Raw genomic sequence first — 25,116 nt, forward strand, 5'->3', positions numbered from 1 at the left:
CCACCACACACAGGCCCACAGGCTCATCTTCCAAGGAAAATTCCCATTTTTGACAGTCCACTCCAGGAGTTAAACCCCATCCATGTACTCTGTTCATGACACATCCCAGAGCTGCTGGGGGCTCCTGTCCTCCCAGGTCTTTTCATTCAGAATAACCCCACAGGTGCATCCAGCCCCCATACTCTGCAATAATGATCTTGTTTCACAAGGAAGAGGCTGGAGGGCACTGAGTGGGCTGGGGTTTGATGATACTGGGGACCGAAAGGCACAGAGGGTTTGTGAAGACCTCCAGGATATTCACTGGTGTCACCCCAGCTTGCTATTCAAGGTGCATTTGGAAACCTTAATAGGTGTCCAGAGCTACATTTATCCTCCTGACCACCTTTTCTGACTGAGCTTCACTGGGCACTGAAATCAGCCAACATTAAAGGATCATTTTGGAACGAGAAGTAAACACAAAGACATGGATGCCGTCTACAGCTAGATTTTAGATGCTATTGATCTGTGCAAGGTCACACAAGGAGTTTGAAGCCAGAACACTCCAGCACACAGTTGGTACCCCAAGCACCAGTTCCGTCCCCAGGAACGAGCAGGGCAGAGTGCAACCCTCAGCATGAACACGCTGCCCAGCACTGCCAGGGCTGCTTGGAGAAAAAAGCTTCCAATCACCTCTTGGTGAGCGTCCTAATTCTGCCTGCTATGCCCCAGAACCTATTCCTGGACACGAGGACTGCACAGACGTGCCATCCTCTGCCATTCTGCACCTGTACCTGCTCCAAGCCCTGCATGGCCATAACCCTGCCTCCCACGGGCTGCCATGCACTTGGCAGTTGGCCTGGAGGTTGGGCTGACCTTGGGTGTGCTGGCAGGATTTCCCTGGCACTCTGTCATCCCCAGGGCTCCTGCCGGGTCCCCCCCACTGTCTGCCTTCGCTTCAACTGTCCCTTTCCTGAATTTTACAGCCCATTTTCCTTCTGTCTTCATCTCCTGCCTCCATTCCACCTCCCATTCTCTAAAACTGCTCTTAATCTTTTGGCAGCTGTTTTCTTCATGTTCCTGCAGCAAACTCACCTCTCCAAAGCGTTTGGTCACTGCAATCTCTCTTCTTCAAATTGTTACACTTGGCCAAGGGCATGACTTACCCAGTACCTCCTCTTCAATTGGTATCATTTGCAATCATCCCAACCTTTCACCTTCCCTGAGAAGGGAGATTTCTATGTTCATGCTCTGCTTAGCAAGTGACCTTTTCACCCAAAGTGTCTGTGCTGTTTGCACACAGCCAGAACAAAGTTTAGAAAGCTGCCCAAGAGGTGCTGAGATATTTCCACTGATAGATTTATTTTTGAGATACTTAAAGAACATTTCAGGTCGTTAATATATGGCTGTGGAAAGAAAGCTAATCTAAATGTAGACCAGCTGCAAAGATGTCAAAGAAATAATGTTGAAGAGCAGAGGGTGTTACTGGAAAGAACCCACCAGAAAAAGCTGGACAGGCAATAAAATTGAATATTATGGCAAGTCTGTATCTGACCCATGACCGCTGGAAGCCAAAGAGAGCATAAAGCCACCCAAATCCTAAAGATTAGGGCGAAAAAAAGTTTTACAGAAGCAAAAAAACCCACTGAGGACTGACAAAATAGATTGCAAAAATCTAACACTGACTGGAATCACTGTCAGGCTCATGGCGACGGAGAAACGCAACCAAGTTAAAAAATACAGGACTCCCATCAGCTTGGATAATTACATATCCTATCCAATTCCACAGTGAAAGGCACTTTGTGCCTCTGCCACCATCCTTACGCTGCTAAGATAAGAATTTCTATTTCAAGAGGAGTTTTCTTCTCCTGGAAACGTTCCAGGCTGGGTATGTGGTCACATTGCTACCGCAGAGCTCCCTGCCCCGCCCGCCTGCACCGTGCCCCGGTGGCTGCAGCATCTGCTTGGGCAGAAGGACCTGTTACGCCCTTCAAAAAATCCTGAGTGCACCGTGAAGATGCTGATTCCCCTCCAGAGTGGTTATCTGCTTGCTGTAGGAGTTTCTGACTGCTTCAGGCTGATGGTTTAAGAGAAAAATAAACAGCCAAGTCACGGTTTGGCATAAGGTTCAGGTCCTGCACGTCAGCCACAGAGCTGGAAAAAAGAGATCTGAAGGACAGATTTAGATCCCTTATTACCAACTGGTTTGCACTGAATAGGAAAGTAATTTACTCTCATACAGACTGGCTGTTGCCTGTGGGTTTATCTCCGCTGATTAGAGCAGGCTGAAAAAATTCTTCCAAAATTTTACCGTCTAGAGCTACTTCTGACCACAAGTGGTCCTTTTTCATTGCCAGCTTTTGCTTTTTCAGCCTGTGCAATGAAAACCTGGGTCAGGGGGGAATAACCACAGAATCTTTTCTGTGAAAACAAAGCTTTTCAGCCCTCATCAACATCTTTTCCTTTCAAACAAAGTCATGTTCCCACTCAGCCAGAGAGATTCAAGCATGGGATGGAGGTCAAGGGGAAGACCTCGTGCTTTGATTTCTTTTGCTCAGCATTGGAGGGGGTTTTTTTTCTTAGTTTTTCACTCGTTGGAATGTTTTGTATTTGTTGATGGCTGCAGACTGAGCACTGTTCACTGTCAGCCATAAATCTGGACCTCCAGGCAGAACAACTCTGTCCCAGAATCACGTCCCACCTGAATTTCTCAGAGGATAACAACAGATAACTGTAGACAAATGTGTTGAAGACAATCCTAAATAATCTTAAATTAAGTCAGCCAAAGGGCATCTCCAACCCTAAAATCAATGGTAGCACACAAATTCCACCTTGTCAAGCCAGTTATTTAATGGCTAAGAGCTGGCTTGGTATCTTCACTGCAAGACACACGTTTCCATATGTGCTTTTAGGACCAGTGCAAGCAAACATCTCACTCGGCCTGGGAGGGAATAGTAAAGCAAATTGGTGCTCTTGTAACCATGTGTGCTCCTAAGTACAGCTATGAGCATCTGATAAATCTTTTAAAGTGCATGTTTACAATGGATTTTATTCTTTTTACTGTTCTATACATACGAGCCCTCTGAGCAAAATAACAGATCCTCTGACACTTAGAAGAAGCCACTGCCTCATTGGCTGCCCGCAGTGAAATAATTTATATTGTTATTTCCTCACCCAAATTACAAGGATTGTAAAGAAGCTTCAGAAATTCAGAGTAATCAGTGCTTTGGAGGCACAGATCCCACAGCTGCCACACGGGTGGAAGACCCACTATCGCAACTGAGAGTTTTGCCAGCCCAAAGACTGCAAAAAAAAATTGGTCCCTGAGTGTTTTCTACCAATTTTTCTCTTGTTATTTTCTTCAATAGTTAATAGAAAGTGAGGACAAGTGGAGATCATTTAAAAACGATCTTTTGGGCTTCTCCATGGGTTTATTGCCAGGACATGTTTAGAGAAGCATAAAGCTGTAAGGGGCCTATAACTTTACTGTATATTCCACAAGCTGTTTAGGAAAACGAGGAGCCTTTGGACTCACACCCAGCACATTTCACCAGGTCTCCCTCTCCTCACAAACACACCCACACACGTGTGTGCAGGGACTTCCGAGCCGCTAATTGAATTCACCCTTGTGAAAGCCTTAACAAATTGTAAGTGACCTTTCATAGAAATTTCAAAGTCAAGGATTCGCCACTAACCGCACGTCCCTCTTCTGCCATTCACCGTTATGCAAAACCCACAAACAATTAAAAGAAATAATGAAGAGCCCAGCGGCCCTCTTTCCTAATTAGCTGCAGGAGGCAGTGCTGGGGAGTGTGGTTAAGTGCTTCAATTACCTCGGCCCTCCTCGCAGCCCTTGTTAGAAGAGACAGGTCCACGGGCCAAAGGGGAACAATTAAGGCGAGGCAGAGCCCAGCAGTTTGCAGGGGGATGCCGGGGCCGTGCGGGCTCTCGCACAAGGGCCAGAGCTGTAATCATACCCCAGCTTCCTGCTGGGCTACACAGAGACAAATTAATGGGAGATAGATTGCAACCTGCAGCCCATCAGTAACCAGGGAGGGAGGGAGGCACTACAAGGGAGCCGTAACCTGAATTTTCCTGTGCTCTCAGCCCCCTGTCAGGGCAGAGGGACCTGAGCACTAATGTCTGGCTGCTGCCAACACTGGGGGTACCCCACAGCCCCACACAGAATCACAGACCCCAGCTTGTGCTTTATTTGCTGAAGTTAATATTGGTGGTAGCTGCCCCAAAGAGCCCCACAGTCCAGAGGTGCTGGAGACCAAACTGTTCCCCAGGATGAAACAGGCTGGACTCGATCTTGAAGGTCTTTTCCAACCCCAATGGTTCTGGTGGGAACTGGTCCTGCTGGCCTGACCACGAGCCACGGGGAGATTCTGTGTGGACACTTCTATCACAGGACAAATCCTTCCCAGCATGAAGACACAAGGAAAGGATATAAAAGTGGTGCCCCTGTAGCTGTCTCCCCTGGGGACTGAAGGCCCCAAAGACAGATCCTGACCGTGCAGCGAAAGCACATCTTAGGTGGAAGGACAGCAACAAGGACTAAACCCCTCGAAACCTCATTAACCTCTCAAGGAAGGGTTAAAGTTTCAGCATAGGCAGTGGTGCAGCAACACAATTTTAATGTCACAGGCATAGACAAATTCCATTCTGTGATGGATCTGTTGCACAAGCAGCTGTGCAGGGCCAGATCCTGGGGCCTGGAAGCTGCCGCTGGGATCGGAGCAATGCTCTGGGCACAGCCCCAGGAGCCACTCCCCGAGCCCATCCTCTGCTCCCAGCCCCAGCCTGTCCTGACCAGCAGCAGGAAAAGCACTGCCCTGGCTGCAGAGCCACACACAAACCCCACGGGCTGAGGTCTGCACTAAAATATTTACGCGCTTTTGAATTATACAAGAAAAAAACTACTCGCAAGTCAAGTTTTTACCTTTTTGCAACAGAACTTAGCAATCAAATTGATTGCACCTTTCAAGCTGGTGTAAACCCCTTTCCTGAGCAAAGTCCTTTATATCCACTTTTGCCAAGTGCAGCTGATATATAAACCTTTGAAAATAAGTTTGAGGGGAGACTGACAACCTTGAAACCTCGAGAGCAGCATGGCATTGACGGGCGCGGCTCCCTGAGCTGAGTATTATAGATAGATTTTAATTTCATTTTAACAAAATAGCTGTCTCCAGTGGAAGAAGCATCAAGAGCTAAATGAGGACCCGTCTTGAGCTGAATCACGTTGAACAGACCTCGGCACTGTCATTGATTTTCTGGGAAGAAAAAAACCGCCTCTGGCTACTAAACCAAATTAGTAGTCACTGATGACCAATTATTTTGCCCCACTGTGAACGGGGAGGCGTACTAAAATTCCAGTTTGTCAGACCCAAGGCTCTCTTCTCAAACACCTTTCAACAAGCGTGTACCAAAAATCTCTCAGATGGTTCTGACGCCTTCCTGTTTTCGGCAACTTCTCCTTCTCCAAAGTTTTAATGAGCTGCCGCTCTGAGGATGGCCTGCCACAAAGTGAGCCCTTGCCTGCATGGTGGTGCACTATTTGGCATTGGCACAAATCACAGCTGTCAGGATTTATACACACATACACAAAAAAGTGTCAGCCTAATGTTTGCAGATTATAATTACCATTTCTCTTGCATGTCCCTGGTGCCTTCATTTTAGATAAATCCCAGCTCTGAGGTATCAGCTGCAAAGCACTGAAGGCTCATATTGAATGGAATAGATTTAACTAGTTTGTAGCTCATTTAAGGCCTACACTGTTTTATTTTAATATTGTTAATACTTTATTATACTTTTTAACACTGTTTTCACAGTAAAATAGCCTATTAGGAGGCTGCAGCTTCTTTTCCAGGAGATGTCTGGCAGACTAGAATTCCACATTGTATAACCAAGTTAGCAGGTGCTTGTCATTTCAGTTGAAAATAGGTCTGTACCCTGACTCTTGAAAGTAAATTAGAGAGATTCTATTAAAGAGACAGGAACTGTTTCAGGGATAATAGTTTTGAAAATGTGCACAGATAAATTTTAAAATATTTAGGAAATGTCAGCATTAGAAGTGGCTCCAACTATTTGACTATAAAAGGAAGCAGATGAGTATTTTTTTCCCTACAATTATAAATAATTTGTTACATCCTATCAGAACTTCTTTGCCTTTCCTTTCTGTGGCAGGGTGCTTGTGCCAAAACAAGGAGATCTGAGTAACTCTGAATGAGATGAGTTTTAATGTGCAATGAGCATTTGCAGAGGATGCTTCCCCTGCTCTCCCCGCAGCATCCGCAAACATCAACGGCAAAACTCTCCCTGTTCAGCAGCGACATCTGGACAGGGTGACAGAAGGAAAGGGAACACACAAGCCATTGATCCCTGTCCTTAAGTAACACTGAGGTAAAAGGACATTTCCCAAAGGCCAGCTGCAAGTAAGAGCTGTCACATTGCCAAGCAGCACCGATACTGGGCCAAATTCCCCGTCCACTCTGCTGAGATCAGGCTTTGACCTACAAAGGAAGAGCTGCCTCGCTGGGATCTCTCCAGTCACCTTAAAGAGGTGTTCCCTGATATCCCCTGCTCTTCCCCACTCTCTCAGGGTTTCTCTCAAAGGAGCAAAAGCCAGATGAAGCCTCACATCCTACAGCCCCACCAGGGCTTACGTGGATAACCGAGCACAGGAGTCATTCCCACCGATTTGAGAGAGGCAGTTCATGCGTGCATCATTCCAGGCATGAGTCTATACTTTGCTGGATCAGGACTTAAATGCGATTAATCACACGGCAGGGAAGGATCTCTGAAGAGCATCAACCCAAATGTGTCCTTTCAAGCATTTACTTACAAGCCAGCTGTGGACTAATCAGTCACCAACTGGCTGGTCCACTGGAGATGGTAAAAGTCACCTCCATAGAGATGTGAAAATACATTCAACTTCCAAAAGAAAATTTAAAAATCAATAATCAAAGACTACACACAAAAGTTCAGTGCTTTCCTGCATCCCACCCTGCTGTCCCTGCACACCAGGAAACTCCTGCCTTGGAGAGCAAAGGGACAGGAGCAAACTCACCGTGTGCTCGTGTCAGAAATACCAACACTTACACCACACTACAAGACTGGAGGCCCAAACAGATAATAACACCCTTGACCACTGGTTTGCCACATCTTTTAACCTTTTAAATCTTTTGCCCAGCTCTGATCAGCATGAAATGCCACACTGGAAGGGAAGGAGGGGAAAGAGGGGACAAAGGGTAAATGTCAGCGTTGCCTTTGGCGCCGGGTGTCTCCAGATAACGGTCTGGAGCAGCAGAGCTGATTTGCAAGCAAAGGCTTGAAAAGCCCTGCAGCATGTGATCTATGAAACAGGAGGCCTGCAGAAGGATGTCTCCTCTGATATGAATGTCCCCTTGGGATGGATATTGCTGGATTGCACATCCAGTATCATTAGAAAACACGACCATAGATTAGGCTGTTTTGAAGCATGTGGTGTGCAATAATTAAGTAATAAAAGTCACCACGGGGGTGAAGGAACAAGAACCAGAAGAGTTACTATTTGCATACAGGCTGCTGGCGCCCTCCCTGATCATCAAGGATTCTCCAGGCTGCTAAAAGCTGGCAGCTGTCAATTCTGGACCCACTCCTGCCATAAACCACTGAGCACCAGCTCACCCTGTGGCATGTGGGGTCTGCAGAAACAAGTGGAGCTGGTGGCCCAGAAGCAGCCCAGTAGCTACCCCAAGTCCCCAGTGTCCTGCACAGGCAGGGAAAGCACTGGCTCTGCTATTGCAGCTGCAGCTGAGGGCTCTGCAGGCTACAGGTGGGAGCAGAGCTAGAGATGAGAGTTCCACAATCATTAGCTGCTGTCAAGATGGGAAAAGTCCTTCCTCAGCAAGGTGTGCAAGGACAAGGACCAATAAAACTTGAGCTTGAGGTCCTTCACCACCTTTGAGGTTTGCTTCTGGGGGAAAGGAATAACAGCAGAACCATAGAAATTACTGATTCACTGTCCCTGCCACTGCCAGGTCTGCCTCCCATGGTGGCTGATGAAGGATCTTCACCTGAAATCAGAAAGGCTCAACAATTTCAGGCTGTAACTTTGCCACAAGCTGGTCAGGTTAATGCCAGCTCAGAGCAGCTGAATGGGACACTGGCCAACAAGCAACCACATTTTACTCTTTTTCTAGAACCAGGGTCATGTGCAGCTCCTCCCCTCTGCTGTCTCCTCCTTGCTCCCTGCAATCCTCTTCCAAGGGGCAAATCCACCTGCTCTGTGCAGCTGAGGCACCAGACCAGGGCTCAGCATTTCAGCTCCCCTTTCTGCTGCAGGCACCTGACCATCTGCACTGGGTCCATTTTTAGCCCTATTCAGACTGCTTAGGACAGCATTTACTCCTCTCACGTCATCCACCATTGCACGTTTGCAGCCTTTGGTGCACCACATCAGAGAGATTTTTTATTAGCAAAAGCAGTGTTATTTTAGCAAAACACACTTGGAACCCAGGGGTTCTTTCCCTGGAGGGAATCCAGCCAGAGCTGCTCCATTGGGTACGAGCTGGGAAATGCTCTCCTGAAGCTCTAGCAGGGCCCAAAGCTGAGCTGCAGCCTGTTGTGCTCTGTGGTCCTTTCAGCACACCAGGGCTCAGACAGAGCTGCTAAAATCTGTCCTGTGAATGGTTGTGCAAAGAGAGAAATTGTGCCAGTTCTGGGGAATGCCCTGGCACAGGTTACCACAGGTGTGTGCAGGCTGTAGCGTGTTCACTGCAAATGATTGTGAGTTTGAGGTTTCCCGAGAAGGAAAAAGCCTTTCCCAGTGCCAGGTTTTACTCATGTTCTCACCAGTCACTTTTCAGGAGCAGAGATGTGAACCAGCATGAGGAGGCAAAGATTACCTTGGTGTCTTTTCAATGCTTTCCAGGCCTCCCACTCCCTTTTTTGACATCATGCAACACAGATACAAGGAGCTGTGGATGGAGCAGCAGAGAGCCCAGACTATAGTCCAGAGACAGGTGAAGAAAAAGGTGAGAATATTCCAGCAATGCTTTCCCTGGAGGTGCACAGCACTGCTCTGCAGGACTCCCCACTGTCCTACCCTACGAGGGATGGATGGGCTGCTCCCAGCCCTGGGAGGGGCTTTCAGCTTGGAAAACATCCCCCTGACTACTAAAAGGCTGATGAAGCCTAACAAAGATGAGCATCCCCCTGCCAGGAGCCCCACAGGCTGTCCTTTGGACATCAGCTCTGCTCAGGTTACCTGTGACAGTAGCCACAACAAAAGAACCAGCAAATGCTGAAAAGACAGCCCCGAGCCCGGCATGGTGGGGTTGATGCAGCACCCACAGCAGCTGTTGGAGTGTAAGGCTGTGCTGTTAAACACACCAGCATTGTAATATCATTTAAAAGCAGCCAATGACTGTTTTATTAGTTAATGGCTCAAAGAAGAGTTGGGCTAATATGGTAATGACCAATTTCAATGGGCTTACTGCCATCACAAACTATGCTTTATAGTTGAAGTGCAGGAATACAGTGTCCTTAATTAGCAGCTATTTTATGAATACACCAGCCTGGGATGTTAGAAAGTGCATCCCTACTTTATCTATTAATGACTGATGTTTTTAATCACTAAGTTACCTCCATCAAGCTCCCAAAGCCTGCAGCCACCAATTACTGAGTTAGGCAGCACAACCTGTGTCCTAGACCATAGAGCAGACAGATTCCCAGGGATTCATGCAGTGGCCAAAATATTCACCAGGGACCTACCTGCACTGGTCTGTGCTGGGATTATCAAGCACTGTGACCTGCAATTAATCAGGAGAGCCAGGAAACCCCACCATAGTAGGAGTGCTGGAAGTGACTTTCCCAGTGAGGGATGAGCCATTACTGCAGCTCAGAGCTTCCAGTGGGCAGCAGTCACCTCCCTGGGATGCTCTATAAAGCAGACACTGAGAGCTGACAGCTGCTCATGTGTTTTGACCATCAGTACTGGCTGCACTGACGTGGAAAACTCCCCAGATCATCACTTGTGATCATCAGCCCAAAGTGACTTTTGGCCTTGTCCATCCCAGTGTCACTGCACTGCACGATGCAGAGCTGATGTGCAGGGCTGTGCAGCTGTTGGAGCCCACTCTTGTTCCTCTTTAGTTGCAGAGCGGCAAAGTGCGCGAGAACCGCACCTCGTTCCTGCGCGCGCACCCGCTGCCCGTGAAGGAGGAGTCCTTCTGGCACCCACAGCGCTATGAGAAGGTATGGACCCCCCACAACCCAGCCCAGTCAACTTTGCTGGGCCTCTGCAAGCACCGGGTTGAAATCAGGGACTTTCCAACCTTGCCCACGTGCCTTAATAACACCCTTAGCACACAGTGAATGAGGCTCTTAACTCAGAGCTGCCCATAACCCAAACCTTAAAATGGTCCCAAATGTGTTCACCCATCTGCCCCTTTAAACATCAGGGTGGGATATTTTTTTGCTGGCCATAAGCCCTGGAAGAGAGGCAGAAGTTACCCAGATGATATTTTTTTAACTTACGTGCACTTTCACAAGCTTCCTGAGATGAGAAGCATCTTTTTTATATCTCACTGTTAGTACAGGGGTGGCCTTTGCTCTGCAAGTGTCCTGCACAAGCAGGACAGTCACACCTGCATTTTGGGACCCTGCCTTTTCATCAGCTCTCACCATAACTAATTCAAACCACACCAGATGTTTCAAGAAGCTTTTCCACCCCAGGATTAGAGCTTTCCAAAAAACCTGCACTCTTGATACCTCTCTAAACTACCTGATTGACAATATTCACCCTGAGACAAAGCAAAGGGTCTGGCCAGGTTAGAGATGTCCGTGACACTTCCTTTAATTGATCCAAATAAGAGCCAAGGTGAAGATTTCTTGTTCTAGTGATGGGATCTAAATATCTCCCCGAGTTCATCTGTGCAACCTGCTGTGCTCTGGGGTACTTGTTAGAATTCCATTAGCTTTGTTTGTGGTGTAAATTACATGGAAACTTCTAGTGAAGAGCTAGGGGGGATTTTAGGAGAGAAGGGGAAAGAGCTGGACCAGTGGAATGGAAAGGAGACACCAGAAAGTGAAAGCACTGAAACCCTGTAGGGAGTTTACATGGCAAAAATCATATTTGGCATTGATAGATACCACTGCAAAAAGCTCTCAGCTCTCTGTCCTGGCCCTTCTGATGGGGTGATTTTTTTTTTTTTTTTTTTTGCCACGCTGTTGATTTCTAACCACGGGGCGAAGAAGCCCTGTTATTTCCTGAAGGTGATTTGCTTGTACAAGTTGGAGAGTTCTGCCCAAGAAATGTGCTTTTTACACCACCTTGATGTATTCCTCTACTGTCCTGTCTAAGAGTGCCCGATTAGCATATGTCAGTAATCATTTATCCCCACTGCCTGTCAGCTCAGAGCTGCTGCTGCGGCGATGGCAGTGAGAGAACATGACCGATCGCTGTTAAACAGATTGTGAGAGTCACACGAGATACTGGGGCAAGCCTCCTCTTTAGAGCTCCTCTCACCCCAGACCTTTCCATCACTGTTCATTTTTCAGCCTGGGTTTTGCTTTGTGCTTTTCCCTTTTGTTTTGTCCATAGCTGTGGTTGGGTTCCTGCTCCAGCCGCAGCTCTCAAGCCTCCAAATCCTTCCTTCTGTTTCTCCTTTTTCTTCTTCTACCTTTACCTTCTGTCCCAGAAGCAGCATCCAGGGAGGAGGGACAGCTCATTTTGCACAGCCTCTGCAGATTTTCCATACTCCTCCTTTCTCTTTGCATTACCCTGGAAGGTTTCCCTTCCCCAGCTGAACATCTATCAGGCACAGCCCACATCAGAACTTGGATCAAGGAGTTTGTTACTCACTTGACCTTCAGTGCATGGTTTCCTCCATGGAAAAATAACTCTTTAAGATCCATAAATGTTGGCCTGGTTAAAAGCAGTAACAACCTGGAGGATGTTAAGGGTTCCCAAAGACATTTGGTGGTCTCCAAACTGTTCTTTAACTACCCATGTAAAGTTGGGTTCTACAGAGATGATGGAAGGGTTTTGAAAGCCAGACTGACCTAAACCAGGGAGTCCAAGCATCAATCTCAGTCCGTTCTTTACTGAGGTGACAATCGACCAAAACACTGCCTCGAATCCTGTAACACTCTCGTCCTACTGTGCAAGAATAAGAAAAGCAAAAATATCACTTCACAGAGAGCTGGTTAGCAGACTCCATCTGCACATTACTTCCTACGAGCCTTTTGTGACTTCGAACTGCTCTGACCAGGACAGAAGATGCTCATGACTTGGGAATACTCCAGACCCTGGACAAGAATATTCAGAGACTCCACTGCCATTTTAAACTTTATTTCCATGTGATACAATGCTGGTGTGAGGTGCAGGAGTGTGATATTCTCAATCCACTTGTCCTACTGGTCACTCAGTCTCCTCATCATCTGGCATAACACCTTTCAGTCTGGCCTACTCTAGGTCTGAGGGGAGCAACACCCAGCCACTGAAATAGTTATTATCCAAAACAGGGGCAGCAGGAAGGTGAGATTTTGTTCCTTTAGGCCAATAAATATCATCAAGAAGGATTTTTTTATTGCCACTGTGACCCCTTACAGAGAGCTGCATAAACTGGGCATGGATTTCTCTGCTGGCTCTTAATCTGAGCTTTCCATTCAGTCCCTGGCACCATGAAAGCTTGCCCAAGAAGTGGAAGAGAAGAAAACAAAGGAGCTTTTCCCGCCCCACTAATTGTATCTGCTTGCTCCCTGCATTGCCAGAGCTGCATGACATTACATAGTCATTCAGTCAGTAAAGTATGGACAAATTGACTATATTTTCATTTGGATTTAGGTTTCAGCCCCAGTGCTTTAGAATAATGGCCCACACTGTTAAACTAACGGGGTGATTTACAGGCACTCCCACACCGGGTGCTCCTGCTCCGTCTCGTCTCGCTCTGCAGGACTGACCTGGCCCGTGGTCTCCTGGGCCCCCCAGCTCACCAAGATAAGCAGGTCACAGGGAGCCAGTCCTGGCCTGATGAGCAGTTCATTAGGGAAAGTTGCTGCATTGAAGTGGATTTTTTGTTTGGTTTTTTTTTTTTTAACTAAACCAAGCAGATGTTAACTCCTTACTCAGCAAGATGTTTCTGTTGCCCTCCTCTTCCTCAGCTACCCCCCAAAGCAAACAGCCTCTGCCTTGCTTTGCCTGCAGTGACACAATTCCAGGGCTCAGGTTTTGCTGGGACTGTGCACCCAAACTTAGTTTACTTGTAGATGTGGGACTGCATTCTCCAGGGTCTGTGCTCTCAGGCACTTGGCATGGACATAAATCATAGAATGGTTTGGGTTGGAAAGAGACCTTGAAGATCATCTCGTTCCAACCCCCCTGCCAAGAGCAGGGATCTTCCACTGGACCAGCCAGCACAGAGCTCCGTCCAGCCTGGCCTGGAACACTTCCAGGGATGGGGCAACCACTCCTTCTCCAGATAACCTGTTTCAATGCTTCACCACCCTCACAAGGTAAAATTTTTTCTAGTATCTAATCTAAAGCTACTCTCTTTCAATTTGAACCCATTCTTCCTTGTCCTGTCACTCCAGGCCTTTATAAATAGTCTTGCCCCATCTTTCTGTAAGTTCCCTTCAGGTCACGCTAAAGCCTTCTCTGTTCCAGACTGAACAATCCCAATTCTCTCAGCCTCCTGTCCCCCATGTTCAGTGGATGTGTCCTGTCCCTGTGTCACGCCTCACCTGCTGGCTCAGACAGAATGGTGTCAATCAAACTCTGGAAAGGACATCGCTGCCCAAATGCAGCATCTCCACCTGTGCCAGGCCAGGGTGAGGCTCCAGCAACCTCCATCTGAATGTCTGATAATCATTATCCAAACCAGTAAGTCAGTGTCGGCCACCCCCAATATATTTCAAGTCAAGAAGGATTCAGGTGGCAACAAAGCATCAACACAGGACAGAATTCACCAACGTGTCAAAACAGCTCTGTGCACCTCCTGTCACTGACACACACCAAGGTTCTTCCTTTGCTCATTAGAGAATCCCAGCTCACAGAGACACTCAGGTGGGCTTGTTTACTTGACCAAGCAAGGGGAAGGAAAGAAAATGCAGCAACTTTGGACAAGACTTTTGTCACCGTGCGCTGCCTCCCCGAGCAGATGAAACGCGCGATATGAATAAGCGATAAGCAATTGACGAGCAAGTGTTCGGGTACCTTGGCAAAAGACTTAATTTGCAACCTGGCACAAAATCAAAGGCTCTGTCAACGGCTGAGAGGCTCTCCTGCGTATGCCTTGCATTACCTGGGAAAGCTCTGTCAGGTAAATTTCCACTGAAAGTAATTAGAGGAATCCCCACTGTATAAACTTTGCAGCAAAAAAAAATTCTGGGCTCCGGAATTTGATTCTCACCAGGGATCCGATACCTGCTCACAGCCTGATCCTTCGTCAGAATTAACAGTCGAGGTTTAACATGTACACACAAAAGTGTTCCGCATTTTTTTTTAATGCCTTACCTCTATTTTTGTCTATAGAGCTGAACTGACAAGCACAGCTCATGTAATCTTGCAGCTGTTGTGTTGTCAGAAAAGCCACAGATTCTGGTTAAGTAACCTGGGCTTGATACACACAGCACACAAGGCTGGCTGTTCAGGTGCAGCATTGGTCCTCCTGGGTTTGAGGGCAGAAAAACTTCTGGGACTTGGAGTGTTATAAAACTCCTCTCCTGGGGCCTAAATAGTGTTTAAATGATAAAGCAGTGAGTTCAAGAGCTTCCTGTCACCACACTACCAGATCAATCCTCCCTTCAGTTGGGATCTTGGCTGACTAAAAAGAATTAAAATCAGTTGTCAGCTGATGGTTGTTCAATGGCCCAAGTGACACGAGCTGGTGGCCCTGCAGTAACAATCCAAAGCAGCATCGCTGGCCTGTGGCAGGCACAATGCAAAGAGAGACCACAGCACCCTGCAGGGTTCCAAAGAGGCAGCACAGACCCAGCTGCCCTGGGCACCATCCCTGCATGTCCCCTCTGGGCCCAGAGAGAGATGTCACTTCCCACCCCACAGCCATTCCATGGCTAACTGCAGGCTCTGGGTCCCTGTCCCCATCACTACATTTCCTTGCAGATTCTGGAGGTTTTCCTGTTTTGCCTCCAGAGCCAAAAATTCCAGCAATACAATTGCTCAAATCACAGCAAAGCATTTTCATGATCCAAGTTTTCCTACTATCCCTTGTGTCCTGGACACTTAACCTCTCATGCCATCCAATGCTGCTTTCTGGCACAGAATATTTTGGCTTGGAAGGAACCTTTAAGGGCCATCTAGTCCAGTTCCCCTGCAGTGAGCAGGGTCATCCTCAACCAGGTTGTGTTTCTCAGAGCCCCATCCAAGCTGACCTTGAACGTTTCCAGAGCTGGAGCATCCATCACCACTCTGGGCAACACATCCAAGTATTTCAACATCCTCATTGTAAAAAAACTTCTTATATCTTATCTCAGTTGAATCTCTTAGTAAAAACCATCACCTGCTACGCTCAGCACTTCCTTATGTCTCACTAAGAGTGACCATCACTCCTCTGCCATTTCCATTGCTCTGGACATCTCCTGATTAACACGGGAAAACAACTCCCTCCTGTGCAGCTGTACAGCCTAGATCATCTCCAGGGCAGGCTCCACCTGCAACCAAGCCCCAGTATCCAAAGGCAGCACAAGGAACAGTTGGCAATCAATTCCCACCACTCTTCTGGAGATTCTCACCCATGCAAGAACAGATTTTGGGTGCTCACAGCTTGTGGAAGGGTGAAACCACACACAAACTGTGTTGGGTTATGGGGTGAGCACCTGCCATTGCTTCCAGTGCACAGTTCCACTGAAATGCTTTTAAAATGGATTTGGGGTTTCATTCATGGCCCCGTTCTGACTTCTGCAGAGATGCTATTTATCAAGACAACTTTAAGTAAAACTCTTGCCTGGCATGAAAAGGGTCAGGATTCAGGTGTCAAGCACATGAGGTCAGCGTGAAAGCTGCCAGCTCTGGTCTGACCCTGAAACATCTGCCAGGGAGGTGGGGGGCACACACCAGGTTACAGCTCCAGTGGGTTAATTCTTCTTTCCTGATGCTGTTGTCCAGACCAAATGACCAGTGAACCCCAGCAAATATCTGTGGCTATTATTTTCGGGAAGAAAAAAAACAACAAAAAAACCCCCCAACTCAAATCTCCATGGGACATTAAAAACAGCAGCCCAAAATTGCCAAGCACTGTTTGAAACCTTCCTGGGCTTGAAGCAAATAAAGATCATTTAGCCCAGGCTCCCTTGTCCTGCATTTCCCTCTGTTCTTAGAACGGTGGGGAGAGAAAAATCAACCCCATTCGTTAAGCCAGTTAAGCACGCTCCTGGCAGGAAAAGCCACATTATTTGTAACCCTAATAATCCAACACTCACCTCTGAGCACAGCTCATCTTGGACAGAATAACGTCTGTTTTAAAAGTACCTGCCTCTCTCTAACTTGTCATGGCATTTGTTGACAACCCTATTGAAAGCCGCTCTCGATGCGGCTGTGAAGGATCTTTCAGCACCTCTTTCTCTTTCCTAGACAGTTTTTGAAAGGGAGGGGAGGAAAAAGAAAAAAGCCATCAATACAGGGGGAAAAAGGCATCAGCAGCCAACATCGGCTGATGAAGCGCCTCACCTGGGCCCCCAGCACACCGCCTCCAATTAAATCAAAATGGTTTGTTTTTAATGGTCTTTTACACTGACAAGTGGGCTATCATTCCAGGCCTAGAGAGCTGTCAGGGAGCCGAGGCAAATCCTCCGTTGATAATGCCCAATGCTTCCAATTAGGAGCCGAGGCCGCTCCTGGCGCACTAACGATTCCCCAGCCTCCCCCAAGGCCCCTTTGGCGTTGGCTGTTTCGTCTTCCCTCTTCCTCCGCCGCAAATTACTGACACAAAACGGAGGCGCCCCGGTGCCTCCTCACCACGCCGGGCCCCGGCCCTGTTGGATTTAATGAGGCGATGGAAGTTTTTGCGGATCTTTCGCTAAATTCTTTTCTTGTTTGACAGCTGCTTGAGTGTTGACCTTATAAAAGATTTAGTGTTTCTCATTATTTTCTGTCAAGCTTTACAAGCGGTGGCTTCGCGGGGGAAAAAAAAAAAAAAAAAAAAAAAAAAAGGAAAGAAAAAAGAAAAAAAAAATCATTTGCATCTCGATGTGCGCGCGCGCGGGGTGGGTTTTTTATTATTATTATTTTGTCTGTACAGGGATGCTCGGCACGCTGAGCGTCGGTGTGTGCACCCTACCCCCTCTCTGTATTGTTTATTTTACTCCCTCCTCCCTCCCTTTCCTGAAAAAAACCCCTCGTGTTTTGTGTTGTTTTAGAGGGGAAAAAAAAACAAAAAACAAAAAACAAAAAAAAAGAAAAAATAAGGCCCAGGATTTGTTAGACTCTTGCAAATGAAGGAGGGTTTGGGATAGGAAAAAAAAAAAAAAAAAGAAAATAATAGAGATTGGTTTCCTGTAAAGTGAGCACAGAAAGTGTTTTGTCACCCGCTAAAAGGATTCGATCAAATGGATGATGGAGGAACAAGGCTGAGTCCCGGTGCAGCTTTGTTGTTAAAGTGAAAAATGGTGCAAGGCTGGGGAGCTGCCTGGGAGCAGGTGGGCAGAGCCAGGCAGGTGCTGGGAGAGGAGCAGGGACATCCAGTCTCCATGGATCTTTCCAGCCTGGTGCTGTTCCTTACTTTCTTCAGGCCTTTTCACGGCTTCTTTCTCAAGTCACCACAAACCATTAAATGCAGCTCTAGTAACTAAAATTCCCCCCACAAGCTGAGCTTATTTTGCACCCAAGGGTGCTCACAGTGTCCAGCAGCTACAGCACCCACAAAAACCCTGCTCAGACTCAGGGGTTTGCACCATCAGTGCAGCTCTGACTGCCCTGCACCAGCTTGACCTTTCTGCATCTCACATGCAATTTACCAGCCCTCAATTAACACACCTGCCTTAATGTGTCCTCCGATTTAACACATTATTATAACTGTGAAACCCTAAAGATAATAACCCCCAAATATATATTTGAGTTTTAGGAATGGTGATTATTTTTCTTGCCCCTCTAATTCTGTGAAGCAAACACTGACATCACAATGTCCCAGCTGCAAGGGTCCTGCAGGTTTTCATTTATCAATAACAAATGCAATGAACAGCAGCAAAACATTGCTCCTCAGCAGCACCTGGAGCCCGTGGCAGCTCCATCATCCTGCAAGGGAAACCTTTCAGCTTTTCCCTACAAACCATATTCCTGTCCTGCTGCAGCCAGTGCTACAAACAAAATCCTGGCATAACAGCCCATAACTGCAGCAGAGTAATGGCAAAGATCATCAGCTGTCTCTAGAGGAGGTACCTTTGGGTTCATCATTTAAAATATTAATTAGAAGCATCAGGGATGAGGATTCATCACCGGCATTGACTGCTCAACACCAGTCTCTATCATAATAAGACCTTTGACCCGAGGACACCCTTATCTGGACTCTAATGACTGGGAGGGTTTCTCATTTTTTAAAGCAGCACTTGCCCCTGTCCTACACCTGGTGCTTCCCACTCACTCATGCTGAGGGCAGGAGCTGGCATCCCTCACAACTTCCTCAAGGCTCTGCTCACTTTAATTACTGCCAGTTGTGCCTCAGTGGGACATTTCTCACCCAGGAGCTTTGTACCGAGATCGGAGTGAATAAACTGTTTCCTCTCCTATGGCATCAGCCCCATCCCAGGCAGAAATGTCCTTGTGCCCAGTCCCCAGCACTGGTGGATCAGGGAGCATGGCAGGAAGGCAGAGGCATATTCAAGAGAAGCAGCTCAGCTGTCCTTACCTGCAAGCACTGGATTTTTCTAACAATCCCAGCTCCAAGGGGAAAACTGCTGCATCTTTTGTGGCAGCCTGGAGTTGGAACAACCAGAATTGTCCCTGCCAGCTCTCTGGGGTTACCCACCTACTTCAGCAGCCCCTTCTACCTTCCCCACCTCTCCCTCCCAGAGAGGGGTTATGTCACTGCTGGTGTTTGTGAGAAAGCAAAAACATCCAGAAACAGCTGTCTGAAGTTAGGCACTCAAATGCATATTTAAGTACCTGAACGCCTTCCTCCAGAGAGGGGGAATAGCTAAATATGCTTTGTTTGTCTTGATTAATGAGATCACTAGCAAGCTTTTCAGGGCAAAGACTGCTCTGTATTTTTACATATGCAAAACCTGACATCCAGCCAGCCTGAGCAGGGTGGGGGAAGCGGGAGGCAGCTCAGCACAGCCGCACGAGGCAGATGTATGGCACAGGGAATTGTGCTGGGGCAGGCAGAGCCCCTGGCCCCCCATGGAAAACACTCCAGTCTCAGTCACTGTGCAGGTTTGCTGTGTGTGAACCACACTGCTCACCCCAAAGGGCCCTGGGACTTTTCTACCCCCAGATTACTTCCCTTTTGTTTAGTGCCATGAGCATTTTTACACCCTGTCCCCACTCACAGGTGATTCCTGGGGAGCTGCTGCTTCTGTGTTTTTAGGGCAGGTCATGTAAGAGCCCCTGACCTCACCAGGGATTTCTGTGGGAGCTCTGAGCTCATCCTGGCCCCTCAGTGAAGCACCCCAGTCCTGTGTTGTAGAAAACAAGCCATATTTATTTCAGGGCCCACCTTAGGGCATGGCAGCCTTTGAAAACATCAGACAACAAACACACCATAATAAAATTACAGGATTTTGTTGCTAGAGCAGGATAAGAATCTCCTGAAGTCAATCAGAAAGCTGCTCCTCGTTTTAAGCAGGTTAAGTGTTTAACTTCAGCTGGAGCAATGTCTCCCAGTCAGGCAAAAGCCCTTGTGCAATCTACAGTCTCCTCCCTGTCTGCTTCAACCTATTTTCTGTGGCTGGCTCCTGGCTGTAACCAATCCTCTCTCTGCTCCTTTCCTCATAGGCTGAGCCTCATCTCAGGACTTTTCCAGACCCTGAGTCCCGTAAAAAGGCTCTCAGGGCCTCCCATTGAGGAGTGCCTGTGAGTGGTCCCCTTCCCCAGAGGGCCCCCACAGCAAGGACAGTGCTGGGCACAGCCCTTGGACCCTGGGATTCCACATGCAAGAGACTTTCAGGTTTTACAGTTATGCTAATGCAGATGTAGCCAAATAAATCATAAACGTAAGAGGAACGATTCTGTCTGTTCATTGCTTGGTGTCAGGTGCACAGCACAGCCTGAAGAGCACAATTCTCATGATACTCAGGAACAGGGCAGTGCTCACACCAGCACAGCCCCACAGGGAAGGCAGCACAGGCTCCCTCCCTGCTGGTTCTGGACAAATAGATTGGTTGCAGCCATATCCTAGCTGATATCAAATCTGTAATATCTCATCAGTCCTCATTTCTTTGCCAAAAAACGCTTCCCATCAGTGCCTGATTCAGCAAAGCTCTTGCCTGTGTGAAGGAATTCAAACACCTGCTTTGAGTGCTCTGCCAAACTGGGGCCTCACCACAGGCTGTGCCTCTACTTTAAGGTGGCTCCAGCCAGCTCCACACTCACCCTGCAATAGCTGCTGGAGTCCCTCAGGGCTGAGCCTCTTCAAGTACTCATTAAACAAACTCAAACTCTTCCAACACCAGCTCAACGTCACAGCACCCAAACCCACAGGTGACTGCACAGGTCCAGTCCGGAACCAACACATTTGGAATCCATCTTCTTCCAGCAGAGCATTTCACCTCAAACACCACTTGGTTAAAAGTGCCATTATTTAAATTGTGGATCTCCGTTGTTGCTAAAGGAACAATTAATAACTCTTATGTAGTCTGCTTCTCACATCTACCATTACAGCTTAGAGCTTACCAGCTTTTTAAGCCAAACTATCTCCCAGTTTTCATAATCACCCTCCCACTGGCGCTTGGAGAACTCAGGTGTGGTCACCCCAGAGCTCTGGGAGGTGACATCTGCTGTGCTGGGCAGCCCCAGCTGCATCCTGAGCTCAGATGGATGTGGCAGCGTGATTTTGCCCCCCACACCTTGGCAGTAGGATTAGCCCAGCCCTACATAAAGCCAGCAGCAGCCAAAGGACATGAAGAACCCATGCTGAGCTCAGGGCCCATTGCCCCTCAGGTTTCCAGCCAAATCTTTAACCCCAAACCTCAATAAGAAGAGTTCCTTATAACACTGCACTGCTCAAGATGAAACAACAAAGTAACTGCAAAGGCAGCTTTTCTTACCCCTCAGGACAACGAAGATTCCCCAGGAGTTGCTCCAGCACTTCCCACACCCCATCCTTAGGGCAGCTTGTACCTCAACCTGCCCTTTTATAAGGAAGTAGCTGTAACAAACTCCACCCTGCCCACACCTGAGCTGAGGGAGGAACAAAGTCTCCTGCTCCAAACCGGAAAACCCTGGTATGTGGTTGCTTCTTTTTAGTACAGGCCTCTAAATAAAACCCATCTAAAATAATGAGGGGGATAACAACAGGGCTTGCCAAGCTGGCAGAGGTGGATTATAACCAAAGACCTTTCCCACCTCCCCAGGGAGGGAGGAAGCTGGGCCTTAAATGACTTGTCTTGCTAAAAATGACACTGTTTATGAGAGTGTGAGAAACCCAGGCACGGGGTTTGTCCTTCTGCCTGCTGGGAGCCACATCCAGCCCTCAGCCGAGTCACAGCGTATGTGTCCTCCTGCAGCAGCCACTGAGGTCCCTGGGGTGTGCTCAGGGATGGAAGCACCTCCAGAGAGTCCTGCCTGCCTGGGAAGAGCTGGCACAGAACGGTGTGAGCCAAGCCAATGTAATGCTGCTGGTTGGGACAGGCACAGGAGACCAGCAAAGAGACCAGAAACCCGAAAATCAGCGGACAAATAAGCAAAGTGCTTTCAGGAGACACCTCTCAGCGCAGCTCAGAGCCGACAGATCTGCCCCAGTGCCCCCGAAATGCTGGGCAAGGTCGTGCCCCAAATGTCCCCAGCTCGGAGGGGCTGCGAGGGGCAGCGCTGCCCCTGCACCCACCCGCACCCCGGCCCGACCGTGCCCCGTCCGAGCCGTGAGCCAGCGTGTCCCCGCTGCTGCCCCGGTGCCGGCGGAGCCCCGTGCGGGGTCCCGGCCCCCCGCCGCCCCCGCTCCTTGTCCTGCAGTGACACCCACCGGTAACGGGGCTCTGCCGCTGCTGCAGCTTCCCCGCCGCCGGGCCCGGCTCCTCCCCGGCTCGGCCGCCCCCGGCTGGCTGTCCCCCTCCTGTCCTGCCTCTTGCCCCCACCCCGAGCCCTCCTCTCTCTCCTGACCGTGCGTTCGTTTGGGTACCGGAGCATCCCAATGGAGCCGCCGAGCATCCCTCGCTGGGCACGGCCTTCCCGAGCACCCAGCCGGCCTTCGGGAGGAGATTCGGTGCAGCAGAGCCTGCGGGGATTCCTCCCTCAGCCAGACCCTTCCCGGACACCGGGCTGTGCATCGCCAGCAGATGTTTCTGGATTAACTCTTGCTCAGTCGCCATGGCCCAGCTGTGACGGGCGTTCTGCAGCCAGAGCCTCTGGGAACACCTGGGGCCGCCCTGTCCCTTGGCCCCAGGGACAAACCTGCACTGGTGACAGGAACCAGCAGAGCCCAGCCCTGTCCATCAGCAGCACCCAGCGGGGTGGGATGAACAGCAGCTCCCAAAGCTGCCACAGTCCTAAATCCACCCCTGGATTGTGACTGAGGCTTGTGAGGAGGTGAATGCAGTTGGCATCAGGGATCTCCTCTCGACTGATGTATTTGTGAACAGGAACAGTGTGGAATTCAGGGTTTACAGGCAGACACACAGAGGGAAGGAGTGTGCCCTGCTCAGTGGCGTGTGCACAGGGTTTCCTGTTTATGCTGGGAGCCACAGAAAAATCACTGGGACCCCACTTGTCCAGGGTCTGGTGATGTAGGGGGGTCGCCACATATGGGCAGAATTTCTGCCTTGGGGAGTCTAGTTCTGAATCAACTTAATAAAACAATGGCATTAATAGTCATAATAGTAATAATAATTTTAGTGTCATTAGAACATGAGTAGCAGTGCATCTGTAGCTGCTGGGAGCCCCAGTTAGGGCCTGGGAGTGACATATCTGTCCCCAGGGGCTTGGCTGGGCATGGCACAATACAGAACCTGCTTTGGGAGGAGGATTGTAACCCCCACACAAATATCCCCCAAAATCTTGCACATCATCAGGAAGCTGGTCTAATCGGGGGACTTGTGGTTACTTCAAGGTAGGTGCTTTATTCAAGAGCAAGACTCAGCAGCCCAAACCTGTCCCTGCATGGCTGATCCAAATCCTGATTCCAATCCCACTCCCAGCCCTGCTGCCTTTTCCAGTCCCATTCCTGGTCCCAAATACAACCTCAATGCTGATCCTGATCCCAGTGCAAATTTCCAGCCCAATTGTGGTCTCCTGGTTGAATAGGGAGGCTGCCAGAGCCCAAGAACCAACACAAACATTGCGAGGAGCTGGCAGACCCCACCGGGGCCTTGGCACCATTTCTCACCGGGTCCAGTTCCTGCACACCCTTTGCTCTGCTCCAGTCCAAAGGGACACCTGGCCCAGCCTTGGATGGTGGACACTGCAAAACTACCCTAGCCCCTCTCTGTGCCGGGAGGGAGGCAGGGCAGAGCAGGGACAGGGAGGATGAGCAGCCCCCAGCTCGGGCGTGTTCCATCCCCGAGGTGGGGGCAGGCTGGGTCCGGGGCTGATGCTGATTTTTTTCCCGGGCTTGTCCTCCTCTGAAGTTCTTTTGTTCCGCTGCCCCGATCGCAGGCGGCCCCGAGCCTGCAGGGCCGAGGGCAGGAGGTGCCGGGGGCCCTGCCTGCGCCGCTGCCCGACAGCTGGCAGCCGGGCTGCCCCAGGGGGGGCTCTCCCCTCCGTGGTCGCCTCCAAGCTGCCGGCCAAGGGCGGCTTTGGAAGAGGGACAAGATGCAGCTGACTGGCCGGGAAGGTGGGGAACGGAAGAAATCGACTATTTGAGAAATTACCGGCGACATCGCTTTAAAGTGACGCAGCTCCGCGCGCCCGTGTGTGGACATTTTCCTATCTCCGCGGCGAAGGGTCTATCCACGGGAAAAACCCCTAAATAAACCCTCGAGGAGACAGCAACCAGTCTGACCGCCGGGAGGGAAGGTGGGAGTCCTCCGTGAGCCTGTCTCTCTCCCGCCTGGGAGACCAACAACAGCAAAATCCCCGACGGGGCGGGAGGGAGGAAAGTTGATATCTCCGGCAGAAACGGGCGGGACGGGGCAGCCCTGCCTGAGGCCATCGGGGTTTTTTATTTAAAACGCGATTGAGGGCAGAAAAAACCCGCTCTGAGTGCGGTCCCTTCCCAGTTGCAGCAGTAGGTACCGCCGCTGGGCGCTGGCAGAGCGGGCAGAGCGATGCCCGGTCCTCGCCGCTCCGGCAGCGCCGGGCGGGGGGCGCGGCTGCCCGGCGGCCCCGTGGACCTCTCTGCTCGGCCACAGCCGATTTCCAGGGCATGCAACGAAATTCGCAGCGCCGAGGCTCATCTCGGGCTTAGAGCAGCCTCCTCAGTGTTGAGGGTTTGGGGAGGGTTTCGGTACTTTTTCTTTCCCTTGTTTTGTTTTGGTTTTTTTTTTTTCCCCCCTTAAATTTTTTGGTTATAATTTTAACGCCCAGCAAAACTTTCCCTGCTCGGGAGGGACCGACAGATCAGCTAATTGCGGGGGGAGGCGCGCAGAAAGCAGTAACCCCTCGATACCCCACCCAACCCACCCCCTCCCCCCCCCCGCCCTCCTCGGCTAATCATCCCATTAAGAGCCCCATCAGCGGGATAATGACAGCAAAAGAGGGCGGAAACCGCCCGGAAAGCGCGGGGATCCGGGCGACAATTAATTCCCGTTAATCAAGCTCCAAGGTGTCGCCTGTTGGGGAGTGACATCCCCCAAAAACGCCTGGCGGCCAATGGGCGCCTTCACACGGGATGGGTGGGGGGTGCGGGGGTCCCCCAGCCGCAGCGGCCCAAGTTCAGCTTTTCTCCCCGATTCCCCCGTTCCCCCCCCGGGGAGGGCGCGGCGCTCCCGCCGCTGGCCGAGGTGCTGAAGGCACCGCCGGCTCCGGAGCCACTCCGGCGCTGTCCGAGGTGCTGCGGGCTCCGGAGTGACTCCGGTTTCCTCCCCCGGCGCTGTCCGAGCTGCTGG

At 49.6% G+C, this 25,116-nt stretch overlaps 1 protein-coding gene and 1 long non-coding RNA gene across 2 annotated transcripts in view; one reads left to right on the forward strand and one right to left on the reverse strand.

Annotated features, from left to right (window-relative positions):
* CFAP77 (cilia and flagella associated protein 77) overlaps positions 1 to 19,981 on the forward strand; it is a 56,587-nt gene extending 36,606 nt beyond the window's left edge. The window contains exons 4-6 of the mRNA XM_066201300.1: positions 8,894 to 8,996; positions 10,117 to 10,218; positions 19,913 to 19,981. Of these exons, the coding sequence (XP_066057397.1) occupies positions 8,894 to 8,996; positions 10,117 to 10,218; positions 19,913 to 19,981 (274 nt within the window). The remainder of the gene's footprint in view (positions 1 to 8,893; positions 8,997 to 10,116; positions 10,219 to 19,912) is intronic.
* Positions 19,700 to 21,239, reverse strand: LOC136299560 (uncharacterized). The gene is made up of 3 exons (XR_010723524.1): positions 21,184 to 21,239; positions 20,510 to 20,741; positions 19,700 to 20,403 (listed from the first exon to the last, which is right to left on the reverse strand). It is a non-coding gene; the product is annotated as an uncharacterized lncRNA (long non-coding RNA).
* Between the last annotated feature and the right edge of the window lie 3,877 nt (positions 21,240 to 25,116).

The sequence above is a fragment of the Chamaea fasciata genome, unplaced genomic scaffold, assembly GCF_029207755.1.
Source record: "Chamaea fasciata isolate MVZ Bird 193981 ecotype frontalis unplaced genomic scaffold, bChaFas1.0.hap1 SCAF_20, whole genome shotgun sequence".
Classification (NCBI taxonomy): Eukaryota; Metazoa; Chordata; class Aves; order Passeriformes; family Sylviidae; genus Chamaea; species Chamaea fasciata.